At 46.7% G+C, this 22,404-nt stretch overlaps 1 protein-coding gene across 1 annotated transcript; it reads left to right on the top strand.

Moving 5' to 3' along the window:
* The first annotated feature begins 307 nt into the window (after nucleotides 1-307).
* DRD3 (dopamine receptor D3) lies at nucleotides 308-21,904 on the top strand. Its single transcript, XM_006275091.3, has 6 exons — nucleotides 308-601; nucleotides 13,574-13,686; nucleotides 14,952-15,094; nucleotides 16,416-16,612; nucleotides 17,959-18,298; nucleotides 19,445-21,904. The coding sequence occupies exons 1-6, from the start codon at nucleotides 320-322 to the stop codon at nucleotides 19,639-19,641; spliced, it is 1,272 nt and encodes a 423-aa protein (XP_006275153.1). The 5' UTR covers nucleotides 308-319; the 3' UTR covers nucleotides 19,642-21,904.
* Nucleotides 21,905-22,404: the final 500 nt, after the last annotated feature.

Here is a 22,404-nt window from a genome sequence, read left to right as displayed (position 1 = left end):
CTACACAGCAGTCACCTTCCACATAGCTATATTTTCTTAGCAGATGAACCATCGACTAGATATACACAGGCAGAGTATGTCTGAGCCCCATATACACCCTGAGCCCCATATTTTGTTTTTACTCAGGCAAAACCCTCATTGCCATTCCTGAGAGTAAAGATGCATTAAAGCAGGCTCCTAGCCTGTAGAGGGCTGCAACTTCCGGAGTCAAACATGGAAGATACAAGTCCTCTGTAAAGGTATAGTTTACTAAAGTGGCTCAGTTTTTATTTTATGCTTTCCCCTCCTTTTTTTTTTTCAGCTTCTTCTTGCCTTTCCAATGGCTCTGTCCGTCAGACTTGGCAGTTATCTCAACATGACTGGCTCTGCCCCTTGTGGCCAAGATAACTTAACAGAGCCTGGCTTGCCACCCTCCCATACTTATTATGCTCTTTGCTACTGCATCCTGATTTTGGCCATTGTCTTTGGGAATGTGCTGGTCTGCGTGGCGGTGCTGAGAGAACGCACTCTACAAACCACAACAAACTACCTGGTGGTAAGCCTGGCTGTGGCAGACTTGCTGGTGGCCACCTTGGTGATGCCCTGGGTGGTATACCTGGAGGTAAGCACATGCTTGGCCAGATTAAATGGCCACAATACTATCTTTGCATTTATACATGAATAAGATGCAGTCAGGGTCTGTCTGTACCAGGTTTGGGAAAAATATGGTCCAAGAGTCAGATCCAGCCCACCATTGGATTGGGTCTGGCCTGTGTTTGGGCACCTGCCAAGTGAATGGATCTGGCCCATGGGTGGGCAGTGGCTCTGGCAGCTGTGTGGTGCCAAGCAGCTGGGGCTGCTTCTGGTGTGCCAGGTGCTCGCTCTCTCTCTCTCTGGGCCAGGGCTGCCACTAGTGCAGAAATGGAAGCATGAACCCACCCACAGCTGTAGCATGGCCCCTCACCCCAACATGCCCGCACCCTTAACCCAGAAGCAGCTGGCTGTGTTTGGGCAGCTGTGGATGTGGCCAGTAGCTGCTAGGTCTGGACTCAGGGCTGTGTGGGGAATGCCAGAGCTGTGGGTGGGTGGACTCTTGCTATGCTGGGGGGAAGGAAGGGGCATGCTAGAGCTGTGGGCAGGTTCAGGCTTCCATACTGGTCACAGACCTGGAGGAGAGGAACAGGGAGAGGGAGAGAGAGAGAAAGAGAGAGAGGGGTGTGGCCCTCAACAGGTTACCAACACTTATTAAGTGGACAGCCAGCCCAAATAAGTGCCCACCCCCGTCTATACTGAGATGTAAGGGTAAGCCTCAAGCAGCCCAACCATGTGAGCCCTGCCCTCCCCTCCCCTTCTGTCTCCCCTTCTGGCCTACATTGCAGTCACCTATATTGTGCTTCCTGCTCCTCAAGCAGTCCCCTCCTAGGACTCTCTGTGCCTACAGCTTGACTCTCTTTTTGGGCTTGCCTCTATTTATGGGCAGCAGAAACAGTAAGTGGGATGCAGAAGGCCAGAAGGCAGGAGCAGAGAATGCCAGGATCATTACTGGAGGACTTCCTATGCTCAACGCCTCCAGTAAGTTCCAGGCACACTGCCAAGAAGAGTGGAGCAAGGATGTGAGCTGATACCCAGGAGTTCAGTAGAGCTTACAGCCCGGGCAGGATGGCTACTGAGGCCTAAGCTCAGAGTTTTATGGTGAAGATGGGCAGCAGGCTTCGACTTCAAGGATACATTCGGATTGATCCTTACAGCAGTGCAGGCAGAGTCTGAATGGTCACTCCTGAATCAGGCAATTGCATCCTGTGCTACACTGTCTCATACCATTCCTACAACTCCACAGGCAGAACCTAGTGCTCAGATATGCCCCCACTGGCCTAGGAGGCAGGCTGGGAAAGTTGAATGCATGTCTTTCAGAAGGTGTTCAAGAGCCCTACTGGCCAGGGGGTTGGGCTAGCCTCTTCTGACCTCCTCATACATGCTGGCCTAATGAGGGGAGGAAAGACCAGGGCCCCAGCTCCGTGGTGTTCTGTATTGCGTGCAGTCAATTAAACCACTGCAAAGTGGGATAAAACAATACTGTTCTTACTGAGGTAAACTACCATACATAGTGCAAAGCATTGCAGAATTCAACCTCTCCCACACGACGGTGAAGCTCTAAATACTGGGCAACCCTGTGTTCAGGTTTTTTTTGTTGATGGAAACATATATAAAAGTTTGTTACATGCAGGGTCATTACAAACTGTTTTTGCACTAATGCGAATAAAGTCCCAATCTGAGTTAGGCAACAATTACAGCTAATGACTATTGCTAATAGGCGTTAAACCTGGTTAGACCTGTAGACCTATTATTCCACTAATGGTTTCTTTATGTTGTCATTCTTCTAAATTGGTGTCCACTGTGTCCACTGTAGAATCACAGTGAAGCTGTGATTAGGAGAAATTATGGATCTGTTCTAGAGTAGGCCATATTATTAGTGACATTGATGGTTAATTATTCATGGAATGTTATCATGGACCAAAAATAAGAGTCATACCATGCTCCATGCCAGATCATGCTCCTAATGAAGTCAATAGAAAAATGTAGAAAAATCTATACAGAGCTATTCTGTAGCTCACACAAGGAATCTGCAGAATTACAATGGTGGATTTTTTCATTTTAAGAGGGTTAAGAGAAAAAAGATGGAGAGGAAGCCAAAATGAGGGGAGGAATGAGAAAGCATAAGCAATAATGTGAAGATAAACAATAAGGTAAAAAATACTAGAGTAAAGAGAGTTTTAATAGTGAAAGAAAATGCTTTCAGAAATCTAACCTCAAGTAATGCTTTGTATGTAGGGTCCCTTTTACCCCAGGGTTTCAAAGTACTTTGCAAACCTTAATGTATTTATGAGTGTTTACAAAAAACCTGTGAATTAGGAAAGTGTTATTATCCCAAACATTTTCTGGCTAGGAAACTGAAACATAGAAGGAAAGCAAATTCCACCCCCGTGCTTTTTAATGGCTCTGCTTCAGGAGTGAGAAGGCATCCCACCTTGCAGTAGCAAAAAACTGATATACAACAGAGAAGTAAAGTGCTTTTCTAAAGGAAAAGCTAAAGTCAGTGGAATAGTCAGAAAGAAAATCCAGGAGTCCTGCATCCTAGTCCACTTTTTTGAGTATTACACAGCATTTACTATAAAATAAATGATTTTTTGAGATTGTAGTAACAATTTGTTTTTTCCCTTTGTTCGCAAAATAAATTATCCTGCCTTGTGGCTTCATTATCTCTTGTGCTTCAATATAATAGTCAGTAGCAGCCAACTATTCCCAAAGAAGGTTGGAATGGATTATTCAATCTACAGAATCACGATTCTCCACCATCACTATTTCTGTGGTCCCCATTTGCCAAGAAAGGGATCGGGAACCTGCTCATAATTTATGGAGCAACCAAAGACAGATGAAGGCCTTATATTTTTCAAACCATTTGCCTTGCAGGATCCTCAAGCACTTTGTTAAACATTTTACTATGTGATCTACAGAGAACCTTCAAACAATCTGTGACTTTGACCTTGCTTGTGAAATTTAGCTCAAACCTTAATGTCCTAGCCAGCTGTTGGTCAGCCTATAGCCATGTCTGTCAGCGAAAGATCTTGAGAAAGTGGTAGCAGGCCAACTATAACAACATCTGATAATCTCAAATTTCTTAGCACCTAACCAGTTGGGTTTCTTGGTATAGAAATACTTTTCATCACAGAGATTGAATATTGCCTTCGGGCAGTTTGCACAGCTCAGTTCCCTTTACTGACACTGCTACTATAAATCTTTCACTGCTTGTGATACTATTAATTGTGCGGGCCGGGAGCGGTCCGAGGCCCTCGGGGGCGTGCGGCAGGCTGTGGCCAGCAGCCCTGGCACGCAGGTCAGGGAATGCAGGCCGGCGGACTAGAATTAGGCATGGACGCTTAACGGTTGATTAAAGATTATTTTACTTACACCGAAGATGGTCGCGGTGCAGGCAGGAAAACTTGCTTGAGTTGTGGTTACAGACAGAAAAGAAGAGAGGCGGACAAGCGTTTCTTCCATGCGAACCTCTAGCCGAATCCGGTTGAAGGCTCTAAAACCGCGAGCCCGTCGCGTCAACCGAAGAAAACAACTCGGAGAAGAGCTCTGGATACACACACACGAAGTTTGCTAGGCTCCGTGGAACTTGGGCGCAGGGAAGGGGTTCGTCGAGGGATCATTCAGCGACGGGGAGAGGCCAGAGGTTGATCAGACCCCTATAGCCTTCTTGAGATACACGCTGGGTCCAATAGGCTCTGCAGCGCTTAGAGATCTTCACAAGACGTGAAGTCCTCCTCCTCCACGAGATGGTTGTGGAGTCCTCCAACTTGGGCAGAAACCGCTCAAGCCTCTTATACGGCTAGCAAGCCAATCACTAGCCACCACGTGGGAATAATTTAGAACTGGCCAATAGTGGGACACAAATTTGGATGCGAATGGCGGGAACTCCTTTGCACCGTGCATTTCTCTTTGCAACTAAGACATGCACCCTGCAAAGAAAGCTCCTCGTGGCGGGAAATAATTTAGCAGTGCCAAAGCGCACACACATCAAATCACACCCTTGGGTTGTGACATTAATTATGTTCCATGGCTAACCTGACTTCTGGAGCCAGTAGAGTAGATGGGATATAATGGAATATTGTTGAACAGCTCCTCGTCTTTCCAAATGTCTCTTCTCTGTGATATTCTGCAGGATTAAATATTGTCATTCCTGATGTTCAGTATCTCTGTAAAGCCAATGAAAGAGAATGTAAAACCCCTTGGACTACGTGTACTGTCCTTTCTGCACTGATGGTACCCATGCTCTGAAGTTTTTTTCCTTACAACGTAGAAGGTAGACATTACCTTTGTCCATCAGGATTTGAAATCTGGGTGCAAATCAGCTGGCTGAAGAAGTATCAGGATAATGAGCAACTCTGGGAAGCACAATACTGTAAATGGTAAGATCTACAAAAGATCTTCAAACTGAGTGTAGGTATAAAGCTACTATCAAATGATTCTCCACTTCATGTTCATATCCAATTCATTGTTGATCATAGATTCCAAGAGACAGCATCAGTGCTTAGAAATAATGTGTAAAATTTGCAGGAACTGGGTTTTTATAGAAGAACGTAAGCATGCCACACTGAGTCAGACTGATTATCTATGTAGCTCAGTATCCTGACCCTGACAGCACCAAGTGGTGGGACACACTCTGTGAGGATGAGGGCAAGGCTGTGTGGTGGACCAGCCTAGGTATTCCGCCCTGATCTTGCAAGCCACTGGGGTTCTCAGCTGGCAGCTCCTCCAGGTGTGTACCTGGCAAACTTCATGGACTCCCCTGACACCTGCTCCTTCTGCAAGCAGAGAGAGATCATGATGTATGCCTACCAGGATTGTGCCAGGCTGCAGCCCCTCCACCACCTCCTCCAGAACCTTCTGCTGAGGTTCTGGCTGCACTTCTCCCACACCTTTTTATTTATGTACTCTCCATCTGTGGGCACACCAGGCCCCAGGACCTTCTGGTCAATCTCCTCCTGGCCATAGCCAAGGTAGGGATATACCTGATCAGGAAGGAGGCTCTAGGTGGGAGGACCTCCAGGGACTGTTGGGACATTTTGCTGTGTCTGGTCCTTTCACATCTTGCTGAGGTTCTGGCTGCACTTCTCCCTGTACCTTTTCTTTTGTGCACTCCCCACCCATAGCCCCACAAAGTCCCAGGATTTCCTGGTCAACCTCCTCCTGGCTCTAGCCAAGCTAGCCATCTACCAGAAGAGGAAGGAGGCTCTGGCTGGGGGGAACCTGGGTGAGTGTGGGGCTGTTTTCCTTTCACTCCTTTGCTCACATCTCCAGACAGAATTTCACTGGTCAGTGTCCACAGACTTCTTTGAGTCATTCAGGGGGCATTTGGTACTGCCCTGTGACCACTGCTCAGTGCCCCCTTTCATCTCCCTTGTTATTAACCTAGGACCCTGACTGCTTTCCCTGTTTTCTTTTTATTTGTCCCAAGGAATTAGTTCTTGCATTCCCAGAAGCCTCCCTTTTTAAGGGGGGCTTGTAGTTTTTCTTAGTAGGCCTAGGTCCATGATGCCTTCAGTGCAACAAATAGGCCTAACCCTGACAGTGGCAGGAGTGGATGCTTCATAACAGAGCTATCCAACATGTTTTGTCTTTCTGAAGTTCAATGACAATCCAAATTCACTTGCCACTTACATCCAAAGGACCCAGTAGCCAATTAGATGCCAAATCCAAAAACCTGAAAATCAGTACACATAGTCTGTAGTCTCTTTTTCTTACTAGTTTAATTCAACGGGCATCTATGCAGATGCCCTCCTAAGCTTTCCCCTGCTCAGGGTATCTCCCCTGAGCTGTCCAACTTCTTGGTGGCTGGGGGCCACAGGACACGCAGGCCACTTGCTTTGCCCCACTGCACACACAACATGAGTAGCCTGGCTGCCCACCAGCCACATGCACAGCCTCACCCCATTCCAGGCCAGGTGCACCATGCGGGCAGCTCTACTCTTTGTTGCTGAGTGTGGCATAGGCATCCTGGCTCCCTACTTGGCTGCATTCCCAGCGTGAGCAGTTCAGCCCCCTCCCCTCAGGCACACTGGCTTTCTTGCTTCAGGCAGCTACACATAGCAGAGACAGCACCAGCCACCTCCCATGGCCTGTGTAGCCTGAGGAGCCCAACTTCCTCGCCACCTCACCTGCAGTACAGGCATCCTGGCCCCCCTAACTATGCTGCCCTGACCCCAGGATGGGGCAAGGAGTGGAAACCAGAAAGGGAAGGAAAGCTCAGAGCCTCCAGCCACTGCTGCATTAATAGCAGTGCAGGCAAGAGCCCACAGGCTGCATAGTAGCCCCTTGCAGGCTGCATGTGGCCCCTGGGCAGCCAGTTGGAGAGCCTTGTTTTAGAGGGAGAGCATTGAACAGGGTATATCTAGAGCAGCAGAGGCCAACCTGCAGTACATGTGCTGCAACTGGCATAGACAGCCTGTGTGTGTCCTGTGATTGTAAAAGAATTGCAGGGGAGTGAAGGACGCATGATTAGAAATGTTTTAGGAACAGAGGGCTCGAAGGAGCCTTATGGACCCCTGAGTGTAAACCTTTACATTCAGAGGCAACCGTGTATCCAAAGAATCCTGAAAATCATCCACTCCAGCCCCGCACACGTCAGAACTACAGGAAGTCTTTATGGGTGTCTTTACACATGCTCCAGAGGTAGGGGGGGGCACATCCTTGCATGTCTACAGGCACCCTATGAAACTCAGATTTGTCACAGTTTTTGTTACTCACTTATTTTGCCTTTCTACTGGAAAATGAAACAGACCTGCATTCTGCCATTGGGTAGAGCATAGTAGTTAAGAGATCGGGACCCAGGGTTGGAATCTGGACTCAGCTGAAGTCAAAGGGAGGTTTGTTCTTGATTTCAGTAGAGCCAGGATTTCACCCATGGGCTTTATTCTGAGCTCAATTGCTGACTCACTGTGTGATCTCATAAAGCTTATGTCACCTCACTTGCCTGTACTTCAGACATGCAATATGAAAAATGAGGATATTACTTACCCACCTAACTCTCAAGGACCATTATGAGAATTAATTCAACTAATGTTTGTGAAGAGCTTTGAGACTCTCAGATGAAAGGTACCAGCAAAATCAAACATAAGTATCCTACCCGAAAGGCAAACTCGCAAGTCCTAGCTTTAGTAACAAAGATGACTGAAATGCAGGAAGTAAAGTAACAGCAGGGACAGTAAATAATAAATCAGATCAATACAAATTGTTGTAGCTGAAATAATCAAGATCAAATTCTGAACTCTGCTACCTCAGAATAAAATACCGAGTAAGCCTTCTTATTTCAGTGGAGTTCTACTACATTTAGCAGTTATGACTGGGGCAAATGAAAATGAATTTCAGCCCATCATTTTGATCTCCCATACAAGCATCCTCTTTTTATATGCTAGGACTCAGCATGCCTTTGGCCTGGTTTGAATGTGTCATCCTGAGAGGTTTCGCTTCAGAGCATTTGCTGCCAGCATTTTCTTCAGCTTTGCTTCTAATGGTTCACATGCCCATAGTTTCCTTTTGAGTTTAATGGCCTAATGAGCCCCAAACCTTGGAAACTAGTATGTTTGACATACTTACACATCAGCCGTGTCATCTGCGTCTGGCTTTGATGGAAACTTCTGGCACCAAGAAAGATTCATGAACCTTCCCAGACCATATGACACATTTGTATTGTGTTTTAGGTTTGTATTAACTAGGAAAGCATATACCCTTTGTATGTTTCTGTTGCAAACGCTATCAGTGTTGCCAACTTGAGAGGTTCAAAATTTTCAAATCAGACCCTCCCCGCACCCAAAAAACCCCGCTTGAGAGTGGCTTAAAAATCATGAGATTGATAAAAATTATTGATATCTTGTACCAGGGGGTTGTTATTTTATTTGTTTTTTAATTTGCTTTTAAAATTAACAATCATGAGGGATAGAAACTTACTTTTTTTTGTTAATGGAGCTCAACACTTAATCACATGGCTCCAGGAACCGGGGCACAAGACACCATAAAATTCAGAGCAAAATTATAGACTTATAGAAAACTAGGGCTGGAAGGGACCTCAGGGGTTCATCTAGTCCAAGCCCCTGCCTGAGGCAGGATCATCCCTATCTGAAACTATCCCATACAAGTGGTTGTTTAACCTATTCCTAAAAACGGAATCAGTTCTGTCACATAGCTACAATGCATATTGCCCAAGGACACCAAAAGTACTCTAACCTGCTCCAGGTAAAGCAGGGGAATGAGAGCTCTTAGTGTCCCACCATTGCAAGGATTTTTTAAAATGCACCCAAGAGATCCAAAGAAGAGGGTCATGCTTCCCCTTCCCCTCCCCTCCTCCTCCTGCCCCCAGCCTGCCAGGACAGGGGAATGCAAAAACAACCCCTACCATTTGCACCAATCTGACTATGAAGTAAAATTCCTTCCTGATCTCAAATGTGGCAATTGCTCTGACCCTGCACCACATTGCTGCATTGTACATAGCTGTTTCTAATCCATCTGTTATTCCACGATCACTCAGAGCCAAGGCATCTAACGGAGCTCTGTTTCATTTAGTTTCTGAGTCCTAACTGATCAGCTCTGTGTAACAGGACCCTCTGCAGTACAGCACAACTGAACCCAACTGGAGGCCTCTCTAAGATACAGTTCACCACAACCTGCCAATGCACCTTCCTGTGGGAACAATGGCATGCAGCAAGCAATAATGAATAATAATGAGCAAACTAAACAATTGGGTTGTAAGGTCATGAGGGGACTCTGTGTTCATTCAAGCCCTAACTCAGGAAACAGCCCAGTGGTTCCTCATTACAATGAGCTGCTTCCGTGTCAATTTTTTAAGTGTTTCCACATTGCTTTTGATGGACTGTTTCCATAGGTGTAGCACTTAGTAATGGTGCCACCCAGTGCTGAACCTTGTAAGAGTATCTCCAAGGGGGAATTGTACCCCCTTCATTGCACCCAGAGGTGTGAGAAACCATCTTCAGGAAACCAGTGCCTTCTCCCCCAGCCCTGCACCCATGGTGTTATGGTGTAGGCTGGAGGCACGGCCCCAGGAGGAGCCCACGGTTCTGTACACGCCCCATGGGGAATGATCAAGAAAATAACTAACCCCAAATATTGAATTCACTTTGCTGCAAAGCCTCTCTTTTGCCATGTTTTTCTGCCCATTCCCTATGTCACATGGACTGGAAGTTTCTGTTGTAGAGCCCCGAAAGAGCTCTGTTGGGAAGGTGGAGTGAGCTGTTGGGGGACAGGAACCTGGGCGGTGATCTGCTAGATACTCAGATCCCATTTGGAGCCTGGGGGGGTCTGTAGGAGTTGAAGGCTGAAAAACCAATTGCTCTGCATGAGGGAGACAAAACTACCCAACTGAAATAAGAATCCAGGCTCTTTCCCCCTAATCACCAGTTTTCTTGCTGCAGGGTAAATTCAGGCCCTGCTCTGAAGCCCTGAGTATACTTAGCTTAGGGAGGAGATGCTGCTTCTGTGTTTCTCTCCTCCTACACAGCAAGCTTGTTCAGACAGTGAGAGCTATGAGTGAGGCCTCCTGCCATCCCATGAGCTGGTAACTGGAGGCCTTTGTTACAGTTATAAAATGCTTGTCGAGGTGATGCTTTCATTTATTTTTAAAAGCCTTTCTTCCCATTGTCAGCATGGAAAGAAATGGTGTGCGTGCATGTCTATGCCAGAGACAGACCCTGAGCCTCTACCTCAGATGACAACTAGAGATAACTATGACAATGATGAGCACATCAGAAAAAGCCATAAATAGGCCAAGAGTAACATAAAAGTTTTTAAATCCATTTGGTGATTTAGTACACTTTCTATGCTTTCTAGGGGGTAGAGGTCACAGCACAGCTAGTCCCCTCTCCTCAGCCTTGCTAGCAGTCTCGGCACAGAGGCCATGGGCTGTGGAGACTGAAGAGATGCCTACACCCTTCTCCCCCATTGCCACCCCACACATGCCAAGCCTGGAAACACTATGGTAAGAATGCTTGGGAGGCTAAAGTGGCCTCCTGCTCTCGGGAGATTGGGATCTTGAGAGCAGCACAGGGGTGATCCTGGAGTGACTCTGCTCTCTCAGTTCTGGGCTTGGCTTGTGCAAAGTGGGCATGGGTAGGTGGTGTTTATTTTTCAGCGGTAGCCACCAAAGCATGGGTTGTCTACAATGTAGAGCCATTGTAGACAACCCATGAATACATCTTTCAGGGCTAAAGTTGGTCTCTATAGGGTCAAAATCCATTTCTTTATCTTCTAGCTGTCTAACAAGTGCAGCTGTGCTGAGCTCTGGGCATCTGTACAACAAACAACAACAAAGCGTCTGGGTTGGACCCAATATCCAGCTTTAACAACCTATCAAGCACATCCAGGCAAAAAAATCTCCTTTGGCTTTCAGATATCCATCCTAGGAGAGGAGTCTGGGATCCTGCTTCCAGCCCCTTTTCTTTTCAGTCAGGGGGCTGTAACACTAAGTACTTCAGCTCAGTTACAGATACTCAGTTTAACACTCAGGGAGAGACGCAGCCTCTGTAATAACTAGGACCCAATCAGACTTTTTGGGATATATGGATTAAAACAACATTTTGAGCTGCTCCTGGAAGCTAGGGCAGCTGACAGAATGCATGGCATGATGTAATCTCTGTGAAGCCCCCCATTCAGCCAGCAGACCTCATCTGATCCTTAGATGAGATGTGTCCAACTGTTGTTTAGGTGCAAATCACTTTGTAGTAATCCAGTCTTGAAGGGGATGAGGGCAGGGGTATCAGTGCATCTAAAAGGAAAGTTTGCAGCCACCTGGCCAAGTGCTCTTGGTTGTTGCTGCTGCCTAGCTCTCCAGAAGCAGATGAGACTCCTATAGAAGCCCTCAGCTGTAATAGAAAGGGGCAAACTCCCTTTCTGGAAAGAGGTGGCATCACTTCCACTGTTTGTCAAGAATGGGTGGTTTGGAGGAAGGTTTCCTTTCTGCTGCCCCTGCTTTTCTGAGGGCACCTGTCTCAACAGCTGTCAGACCAACATTTTTCACCAGCACTTGACAGCAAATTTATGAGGGATCTTGTAAAGGACAGCAAATTAAGGGCTTTGAGCAGTTCACAGTTCCCTAGTTCATTACAGCTCAGCTAGCAGAGGAAACAGTTCAAATGACTGCAAATCTCGCTGGCATCAATGTCGAGGGTAAGTCAGAAACATGAGCTTTGGTTAGAAAGCTGGGGAAAATGAGAGAGACAGGTCCTGACTATACACTGGTAGTAATCCAAGAGAAGTCTGTCTCTTAGAAGGTTCTGTATGTCCATATTAGACTGAAGAAGCAAAATTTAACTTACCAATAGCTTTTACTAGACCAACTTTATAGCTGGGAAGAGATGTTAGGTGAGCTTTCAAGCACTAAATGCCCTTCCTCAAGTCTGGAAAAGAGGCAGATACAGTCTTTAAACTAAATACTGGTAAAAATAATTGCTTTTGTTTAGCCCTATTATGTTAATTAAATTGAACACTTAAAAAGGGAAATATGCAGGAAACCCATGGAGGAAAAAGAAGTTCTCAGAAGTAATTACAGACCAAACAAAGTACAGTTGCTATACAGAAACCTTTAAAGTTAAAGAATAAGACCATTACAAAGGGAAGAGGTCCATTATACCCTGTGGAGCACAGAATGGATAGCAAAGAGAGCAGGTAGTGAGCTACAAAATCATTGCCTGTGTTAAGTCAGTGGTTTTTGGTGACCAATAAGGTGATGAATTTTAACCCCAGGCCCGTCTTCTGAAGGTTTCTTTGGGGGACAAAGACTGTGATGTCAAAGGAGGAGTAATTGTTCCTTGAAGAGTGTTCTCCCAATGGTCATTGGGTGCTTCTGTTCTTCACTACTTTTTGTGAGAGTTCATTCTGGAGAATAGTGGTTGTTTAGTTTCACGCGCACAGATTCCAGACTGAGCTCTAATATTAGCCCTCAAACTGGAAATTCAAACCCAGCAATTGGCTCTTCACACTGGCACTTGGTTACGTGTTGACAAGTCAAAGTGTTGCTCTGAGTGGGTGTGGACCTTTGCCAATATTTGAAAGTTGGATCAAACGTGTGACTTAATCTATTCTATCACAAATACTGGCCACCTCTGGAACATCGAATATTTTACTTTTCATGTTAAATGCAAGCAAAAAAAAAAAATAGAAAAGGACTCAAACTAATGTGTTCCAGGATGGAGCAGCCCAAGCAGCATCTGACAATAAGGGGGGGGGGGGGGGGGGAGCAGAGATTGAGGGGATCTTGAAGGGAAGAGATACAGGCTGGGGAGTGGGGGGAAGAGAAGAAGCAGAAGCTGGGAAGCAGGAAGGAAGGGGAGAAACAGGAGAGTTTGGAGGGGAAGAGGTAGAGTCTAGACTCCCAGTGAGGGTGGTGCAGGCACCTGGAGATCTTGAAAAGGAGAGTGGACGCACACCTTGCTGGGGTTATTTGGCCCCAGCAGACTTTCCTGCCCAGAGCAGGAGGGCTGGACCCAGAGATCTCACAAAGTCCCTTCCAGCCCTAAATTTCTGTGAATCTGTAAAAAGCCTAAATTTTAATGTGCCAAGAGTATGGATCCACATCCAATATTCAAAGGTTGCTAGTCTAGCTTCTCTTCAGAGCAAGCAATGTAATGCTTCAAATAATTCTGGAGGAGGTTCTGGGTACAAGCAGGGTCTATGTGTATATGGCACTTCTTAAGTGGAAGAATTGTGTATGTCATCATCTGTACTTCAGTTTCTGCGATGGGACTTGTTTACTACTTATTTTATACCCTCTCCCTTTTTGGCATACACACAGCTATGAAATGGAAATCAGGATTCCTGGATTCTCCTTATGATCTAGCTGTGTGTGACCTTGGGGCAAATTGGCCAAACTCTCTATGCTTCAGTGCTGCATTAAAAAGGCATAATAATACATCATCAATACTTGTAAGGACCTTTGAGATCCTAAGACAGAAGGGTCTGTAGAAAAGCAGCATGTAAGTATTCCATCCCAGGCAAGGCTGACATTTTTATAACTGATGCTTAGGTGACTGGAGGTGTGTGGACTTTCAACCGCATTTGCTGCGACATCTTTGTCACCATGGATGTGATGATGTGCACCGCCAGCATTTTAAACCTCTGTGCAATCAGCATTGACAGGTAGGCACCAACACGTATTCTCCATGAAGCTAGGGGTAGGTCTTCTTTAGGGCTTAGGGTATTCACAGGTACTGTTTGGGTATTAATGCCTCCTAAATGGCAAAGGTAAAGCAGATACTTTTGAGAAGCCAGTCTTTCCTGAAAGTTTCCCATTATCATCACCATTATTGCTGCTATTATGGCTATGCTTACCCCATGCCAGACTCTGCAAACACAAAAGGGGGCACAAGTCCTGATCCAAGATCTTGAACCCAAATAAAAGAGAGATATAAAGGGGGAAAGGAAAGAAGCACAGCATGAAAGGGAAGAGTTCAAGTAGTGACTGCACATGGAATGATTTTCAAAGTTATCAGAGGGAGTTAGCAATCTAACCCCTATTGATTTGCAGTGGGTTTGGGCACATTAATACCTTGTATGCCTATGAAAATCTCCCCTATGATAGTTAAGAAAACCCAGTTTTATAGCTATATCCCTAGCTAGAGACAGAGAGAGAGAAAGGGACTACTCATGCATACTCTTCAAATTTCCATGTTTTAAAGCTTGAGCAGATAACCAGCAGAAAGGAATTGTGTTTAAATCAATTTTAGAGTGTTTTTTTTAGGATACTAAGGGATAACCATAGGGATGGCCACAGAGCTGTACGGAGATCTCAAGATATGTGCAGTGTTAAAGCAGGACAAGCTTCCTCTTGGCTTAGAAAGTGCAGGACAAAGGGACCCTGCCAGTCCCCTTCCAATAGGTGATTCATAGCAAACCATGCCAAGCCAACCTCAGGGCACTGTGACTCAAGCCTACTGAAATCCATGAGAGTCTTTCCAATGATTTCAATGGGTTTCTTGTTGGAACCGAGACCAGGTCCAAAAAGCTATGTAGGTGCCTAACTACTATTAGATGCCTCTTTGGGAAATCACTGCCAGTTGAAGCACCTAAATTGGAGATAGGCACCTAAAAAGCATTTTTGGGCTGTGGCCCCAGGCCCAGAGTTACCAACCATGTCTGTCGTGTACCCCAGGCCTCACCATCATCACAACCATCACAAAGCCCCAAGCCTCACTCTTGTTACTCAATCACTTCATTCTCTCCTTTTCTCTCTCTCATAGCCCACCATCAGAGTCCCTGTTAATGAGTTCACTTCTCTGAAAAGTTTCTCCTTTCCCCTCTCCTTCTCTTTCCCCCTGTCTTCATCCACCTCTCCCCATCCTCCCCACCCAGTTTTTCCACAACGTTCTCCTTCTCCCTCACTGTGAGGCTGGTTCGTTTCTCAGGTACACTGCCGTGGTGATGCCAGTCCAGTATCAGCACAACACGGGGCACGGAGCCTGCAGGAGGGTTTCCATTATGATCGTCATTGTCTGGATGCTGGCCTTTGCCGTCTCCTGCCCTCTCCTATTTGGCTTCAATACAACAGGTAACAGTGACTTCCAGAGCAAGATGGCTTGGGAAGGGCTGGGAAGGGGCTGTTTCAGCTGCCAGATGTGGTGGTGTAGGACAGTGTCTGTAGGATATTTCCCAGCAGGCTGCAGCCACCGCGCTACATTCCAAGCACATTAAAGACTGTCTGGAGAGGGACGGCAGAGGAGTGTACCCAGGGCACATTCACCAGTGTCTTTCTGGGTCTGGAGTATGCAAGCAGAAGCAGATGGGCAAGGCATGCTGGGGGATGTCCTTGTTGAGACATACTGCTACCACTACCATGATCAGATAGCTTTTAAGAGCTATGACCCCCTGCATCCAAGGAGCAGGGCAGGGAACCTCCTCCTGGGGGGGTCGTGTTTTGGGGCAGTCTTCAGTCTGACATGGAGCCATAGGCCCTGCTCCTGTTCTAGCCCACTGCATTGCACTTGGCCAGATCAGCCTAGGCCTTGCTCACGCAACGGGGCATCTGCCCACTAATGTGAGGAGGACCATTAAAGCAATGCAAAGCTTGGAGAGTGCGAGGCTGCAACATGTTACAGCCCTAAGAAACCAGCCTAGGACATCAATAACAATCTAGGTAGCTGCAGGGCACAGATTTTTAGTACTGTTTGGGGAGGGGGAAACACCCTCTGATTGGATGTCTGCTCTGCTTTTCTGCCTCCTGGGGAAGAGCAGCCACTAAGAGCTGATGCAAACAGGGGGCTGGGTTCTCCCTACCCCGTCAGGGGCCTATTCTTATGGGAGAGGTGGGGACAGAAGGGCAGAGAAAGTGCTCGGCAGCTCAAAGGGATTCAGGTCCTTCTTCCATCTGAGTAATGGGGATGGCTTCCCCTACCCCTATAAGCAACACAGCCTAGGAAGAGGAAGCAGGGGACCCTGCTACAGCTCTCTCCCAGGCCTGGGAGAAGGGGATGAAGGGCTCCAGGAGCTGCAGAGGTGAGGCTGGAAGAGGCAGAACTAGTGAGGGGGGATGGGAAAACTGGGCAGAATTGCTGTGATGCTTGAGTACATAATTTATTGCTGGACAGACAGAAAGATGTGAAGGTGATGATGGATATCCACCACCTCTTCTCTGACCTCTGTTCAGACCTCTTACAGGTAAAGGTGTAACTTGCATGCATCCACCTCTTCATCTGGAGTTTCAGCTTCATGGTGTAGACCCTCAGCCTCATTCAGTACAGGCCACCTTTGGTCCATGTGGCATATTTGGGGTTGTCTTGCTGTGTTATTAAAGTATCCCTGTGGTTCCTGAACTGCAGAGGTGCTCTAGGCATGTGCTCTTTCTCTTTCTCTCTTGCTCTCTCCCCCTCCAGGTGATCCCAGTGTCTGTTCCATATCTAACCCTGATTTTGTCATCTACTCCTCTGTGGTATCCTTCTACCTTCCCTTCATGGTGACCCTGCTGCTTTACATCCGGATTTATCTTGTGTTGAGGCAGAGGCAGAGAAAGCGAATTCTCACCAGGCAGGGCAGTCCTGGCATCAGCTTCAAGCCTCGTTACAGGCAGCAAGTAAGGGCCACGGGAAAGCCTCATAAACATATCAAAGGGCAGGGCATGGCAGGGCAACCTCCTTCCCCCTGAGCCAGAGCATAGCTTAATGTTCATCACTTTCCATCAGTGTGTAGGCTTGATCTTTCTCCCCTGTCTGGGAGGGGTTGGGAGTCAAGACATAGGAATGTAGTACTGATAGGGGACCTCCTGGGAAAGTGAGTACAGATAGTCAGTGCTAATGAGGTAGAGGAACATGAATGCTATTGCACAGCAGACACTCCTCAGTATCCTGAGGTCTCACACCAAAGTTTCTTCGACACTCAAAGGAGGGGTTAATATTACCGGGATTATAACCCTTATCTCCAGCCTCCAAGACCCTCACTGGGTGTTGAAGGGGGGCAGATGCAGCTCAGTGTCCTGCAGCAGAAAGACCGAGCAGGCTTCTAGCTTGACTTTAAAGTCATTTTTAGCACAAGGATTTTGAGTACTGGAACATCACTGATTTCAGGCCATTAAAATGTTTCTTAACTCACAGACTCAAAGGTTGGAGCAGCTCCCACTCACTTTACTCCATATATGGGACCCCAATGTCACACCAACCACTGTGATTTCCTTGATGATACTACATTGTACGTAAGGTGGAAAACAGGGGTCCCTGCTATGGATAATATACAAATATCTTTCACTGTTCTGAAAGTAGAAGGTGCAAATCCAGGGCTCTAACTCATCCTAGTAGAGCTGGGGCCAAATGCTTAAGCACAGATGCATTACAGCAGCATTCTCAACCCATGGGTTGCGACCCAAAAGTGGGTTGCAAGGGTATATGAAAGGATCACAAATAAACTTTAAAAATTGAACAACAAACTTGAAATTTGATTCTCCTTTAAAGAAGAATAATGTGGGAAACTATAGCTTTTCCCTTGCAGGCTGACAGAGTTCCAGCCAGCAAGGGACTCCTTGGGGCTGCTTGGAGCCTCCCATGTCCCCACCAACGCCCCCCCGGCCACGCTGGGGGGGTGGGGCCTAGGGAGCAGGGGGCAGTAGTGAGGGGCACTGGGGCACTGGGTCAGGACTGGCTATCCATGTTTACAAATGGGTCCTCGTACAAAAAAGTTTGAGAGCCACTGCATTGCAGCGTTCTGGCTCTTCCCACTGGGAGATGAGTTCAGGGGCAAGGCTTAACCCCAGCTCCTAGATAGTTTTTTTCTAGCCATCCGAAGGTTTGGGTGAGTTTGGATCGAGGGGGCTGATTCAAACCTACTGAATTCCTTCATGCCAAGGAGACCTGGAGTCTTCTCCCTGCATGTGGCCTGGGCCAACTGCATGAAAGGGTCCCATTTCTGCTGTGGTTTCTTCCCTTACAGGAGCACAGAAAGAGGAAAGCTTTGCATCACCAGTGCCCAGGGACCCTCTCACCTCAACCACCACTAAAATCCCCTCAGCATGGACTCTCCTCCATAAAAAAGCTGTTGCCCCCCTTCAGCCTGCAGCGCTACTGCAGTTTCTGCCATGAAGCTTCCTTCACCAGAACAGGGACCACTGAGGAGTTAGAGGAAGAGAGGAGAAGCAAGGGGCAGCAGGGCCTGGAGGTGCACAGACTTGACAACGGCAAAACCATCTGCTCTTTGAAGCTCATGCACCAGCAGCCCCGGATGGTCCAGCTGAGGGAGAGGAAGGCCACGCAGATGCTGGCTATCGTCCTGGGTGAGTGAGAGGAGCCTTGATTACCCCACTTATAGGGTGGGCTGAGGGTGTGTTTGGCAAGATACTGGGTGATCTTCAAATGGAAGATGCTATTGAAATGCACAGTGGTGACACAGAGTATTCAAAGAAATCTAACCAAGGGCATAATTCCAGCTGGTGCAAACTAACCAAGCTCTCTGCATAGGCTCTTCCTTTACAAGAGCAAAAAACAGGGACAGGGAAAGGAGACTTGAACTTTTTGGATCATTCACTCAGCTTTTGGGATGTCCCTATGTATAGAGCAAATCTGGGTGAAGTTACACATTACACTTAGACCATACTAAATCTAAGGAGCGTTAAGAAGCATTAAAGATAGAACATGCTGTGAGAAGTTGCACTGTTTCTTGCCTGGATAGTTCTGACTTGCCACTAGTGGGCTGGTGAGCAGAGGCATGGCTAGAAGTCAGGAGACCTGGCCTCTGTCCCTGAGGTGAGTTGGACAGGGGAGTCTGGGAGCAGTACATCCTGGATGCTGGAGGCCTGCAAATTGATCATTTTATCTCTGTGAAGCCAACTGAAGTTACCCTAACAAGAGCTAGGTAACATCGCCCAGAGTTAACCTTCACCTGAAGTGGCACACCTTTGAGACACTCAGAGGGCACTTAGTTATGAGTTAACAAACTTTAAAACATGTGACTGCTCACATTTTAAGTGGCCATAGTATGGTCTAAGTGTAATTTCACTCTTACTTTCAACCAGACCTGGCCAATGCCAACAGGAAAAGTCCCTTTTGGATAATACCTCTTTGCATTGTTGAGGCCCTTGCTTCCCTCTTTTGGTTTCTAAAGTTTAGTGGGTTACAGGTTATAGAGCAGGGGCCATCCTCGGCCTTTAAACATGGATATGCAGGGAGAAGGTGAGTCACCTTTAGGCTCAAAGGCATGTGAGTTATGAAGACTGTGAGGAGGGTAGGGTCTTGACATCTGGGCTGTGAACCTCAGGGTTTATTGGTTGCCCAAACTGAGAGGTAACATCCTCCCTAATATTTATCAAGTGTTGAGTGTCCCCAGGGGCATAGATGGGGGTTGCATGGGAGCAGAGTTTAGCCCTGAAAAGCAGCATCTGTTCAAAGTAAAGATGTACTCTCATCTCTCTTTTCACCCTTAGGGGCTTTCCTAGTCTGCTGGTTACCATTTTTCTTGACTCATATTCTGAACACCCATTGCCGGTCCTGTCATGTGCCCCCAGAGCTGTACAGTGCCACCACATGGCTGGGTTATGTAAACAGCGCTCTCAACCCCATCATCTACACCACTTTCAATAGTGAATTCCGGAAAGCTTTCCTCAAGATCTTGTGCTGCTGACAGCAGGGAAGAAAGGCAAGGGATCGTTCTGATGTAAACCCAGCTGGACATGGCACTCAACAGTCTACTGAGAAAAATTCTGGCCCGCAAAGATAGATCCTATCAACCATGAACGGAGAGAGAAACTGGGACCTTCTGTTGCATAGCGTCCCACGCTCATCAGCTAAAGAAGAACCTCCATTAGCTGTAGCAGCATCAGGTCTCTGGGATGTAACCACTGAAGACTGACATGGCCATGCACACTTCAGGAGATCAGGCTTTCTCTCCTAGGAAGCACAAGGCACCCACATTAGCCAGATCTGGGAGGCAACGGAGTGCCACAGAAGACACATAAGCATGCATTTAGGTGGCTCCTAGACCAAAATCTACTACAGTATATCATCACTGAGAATTCACCAGGACCTCTTGCCTTGCAGAAGACAACAGACACATGCATTGCTCAACAGAGATGTCTTAGCCTTGGACTATGCATCTTAAGATTTCACCCAGCCTTTAGGTGATGGATTGTCTTGCCATCTCTCAGAGCTGGTGGGTTTGTACTAAATCTTCTCAACAAGCTGTCAGGGAGTGTGTCCACTGGGCCAGTGAAATTGCCCAAGGAGGCTGTGTGTGTGAGTTACGCAAATAATTCACAGAGAAAACAATGTTCCCCTGTGGACTTTATCAGGAGTGGCCCTCTATGTTTTGGTTGGTTTTAGATGGGAGGAGGGACCATGATGGGAAGCACAATCCACCCCCAAATAAAGGGGACGGATGAGGCACTAAACCAGAAGAGAAGCCAAACTGCCAGCAGGTGTAAGTTAGCATAGGTCCACAGAAGTGAGCAGAGCAACGTTCATTCACGTGGGCTGAAGAGCCGGCCCATGCAGATTTCAAGCTCTAACTGGTCTGTTTGTCCTACCATGGAGCTTGTTCCACTCTCTGTTGCTGATACCTTCTTTTTTTTAAAAGAGACTAATACTACTGTGCCAAAACTTAAGGCAGGTTAGAATCGGTAAAAGCTCTACTGTGACATCAGATTAGTAGAGACTGCCCACAGGCAGTTTAGTATGGATTTGTTCTACGCAGGTAGAGGTGCTAATCGTTCCCTTAATGACATCAGACTGTATTAGCATGTTAGAGCAGAGGTCACTCAAGATGCCATACATACACAGCCACTTCTCTTCCTAAGGATCAACCTGAGTTTGACAGCTATGAATCTACTGCATATGCTGCTGTTTTTTAAAGCCATTAAATAGGTGGGGTTTGCACTATTCTGTGGATGACAGCTGCATGCATCCATCTTTTGCTATGGGTGGCTTTCTTCTGTCTAGCTGTCATCTGAAAACTGACAGCTAGGAACTGACAGAGGCACAGATCCTACCTGTCGCCAACCCCTGTGAACCACTCTCAATTCACGCCACTCTCCTTGTCAGCAAGAGCAAATCTATAGGGAAAGTTTGGCTTTCTTCCTGTGGCTGCAATCATTCTTCAAGTGCACACAACTCTGGCAGGGGCCTCTGTCATGCCCCTCATGTTAGAGAAAAGGCAGGACTCAGTCATAAGGGTTATGAAGGAGATCTTGATTGAGACTGCTGGATGCTGACAGACCCTGGGCATCTCTCTGACTTCCAAGCAGACAAAGCATTTGCTACCTATTGTCACCACACAGGATCTCCCCAAGTCCTCCTGGCCTGAAGTAAGCAGTCACAGAACAGGCTGCTGACTATGCTTCAGTCTCTTTACACTATCTTCTGCCAATGCTTTTAAGTATATTCATAGCCAGTAGTACTTGGATGAAACAGCTAAACTTGCCCTACTGCACAGCATAAGCTGACCACACCAGTCCTGTGCTTCGCTGTCCTCATCTCAAGAGACAACCAAGCTTTTTCTCCTTGCACAGGGATCCCTATCTGGGCTGATCTTCACACATTTCTCTGAGCTTTTCTCACCGTATCCAGCCTGATGCATCAGGAGCTCCAGCAGAGGCTACTGCCTTGTTCCCAAGAAGAGACTCAGTTGTGTTGCTAACTGCACTTGTTTATACACTTGTCATCTGAAGGCACTAATCTATTTTTGCCTCAAACCCATGATGCAGCCCCTTTGGGAAGTGCTTCCTCTCTTCAACTGTAAAGGTTAAAACTCTTTAGCTTCTGGGACACAGCCAAGAGCTATTGATTTCCCTTTGGCTGCTAGCAGTTGGCATCCTCGTATTGTTTGCATGGGGAGGTGTTCTAAAAATCATGCTGTAACTGCATTGACCAAATAAACCATTGTCAAAACATTCTTGTACCTGAAGCTTTGTAACTCAGCACACAAACACATCCCTAACACCTCTATAGAAATCTGCGTCTGAAGTTATTGAAAAACCTTAAAGTTTCACCTCAGCCCTGTGACAAATTAGCTTCACAACCTCTATTTTACAGATAAGGAAGTGGAGGCAGAGAGAAGGGATGTAGCACCAAAAAAAAATCAGTGGCACGGCTGGGTAAAAAAAAAAGAAGTAGTCTCTGCTCTAAAGATTAGGGACTTGCCATCAATATGTGGTATTTGAAAAATATGGTCACTATGGTACTAGCAGGGCGGCCCACCCAAGTATTTTTTTTTACTGACAATCTCCAAACTTTTACTGATGGCCTAACTTTTTTATTGACATGTTTTTACTTATATATATTTTATATAATGTAAATGTAATGCTTCTTCCAGGTCCTACCTGCTGCCTGGCCCTAGTTAGAAGGGCTGGGCCAAATTTAAGCATTTAATGTCAACCATAGTAAAAAAATT

This window comes from Alligator mississippiensis, chromosome 1 (genome assembly GCF_030867095.1).
Source record: "Alligator mississippiensis isolate rAllMis1 chromosome 1, rAllMis1, whole genome shotgun sequence".
NCBI classification, from domain to species: Eukaryota; Metazoa; Chordata; order Crocodylia; family Alligatoridae; genus Alligator; species Alligator mississippiensis.
This window is presented reverse-complemented; position numbering and strand designations above follow the sequence as displayed.

Coding starts and splice junctions, on each gene's coding strand:
- DRD3 (XM_006275091.3), top strand. CDS start 320: ATGGCTCTGTCCGTCAGACTTGGCAGTTATCTCAACATGACTGGCTCT. Junction 13,687..14,951: donor TGTGCAATCAGCATTGACAG/GTAGGCACCAAC, acceptor TTCGTTTCTCAG/GTACACTGCCGTGGTGATGC. Junction 15,095..16,415: donor ATTTGGCTTCAATACAACAG/GTAACAGTGACT, acceptor CTCCCCCTCCAG/GTGATCCCAGTGTCTGTTCC.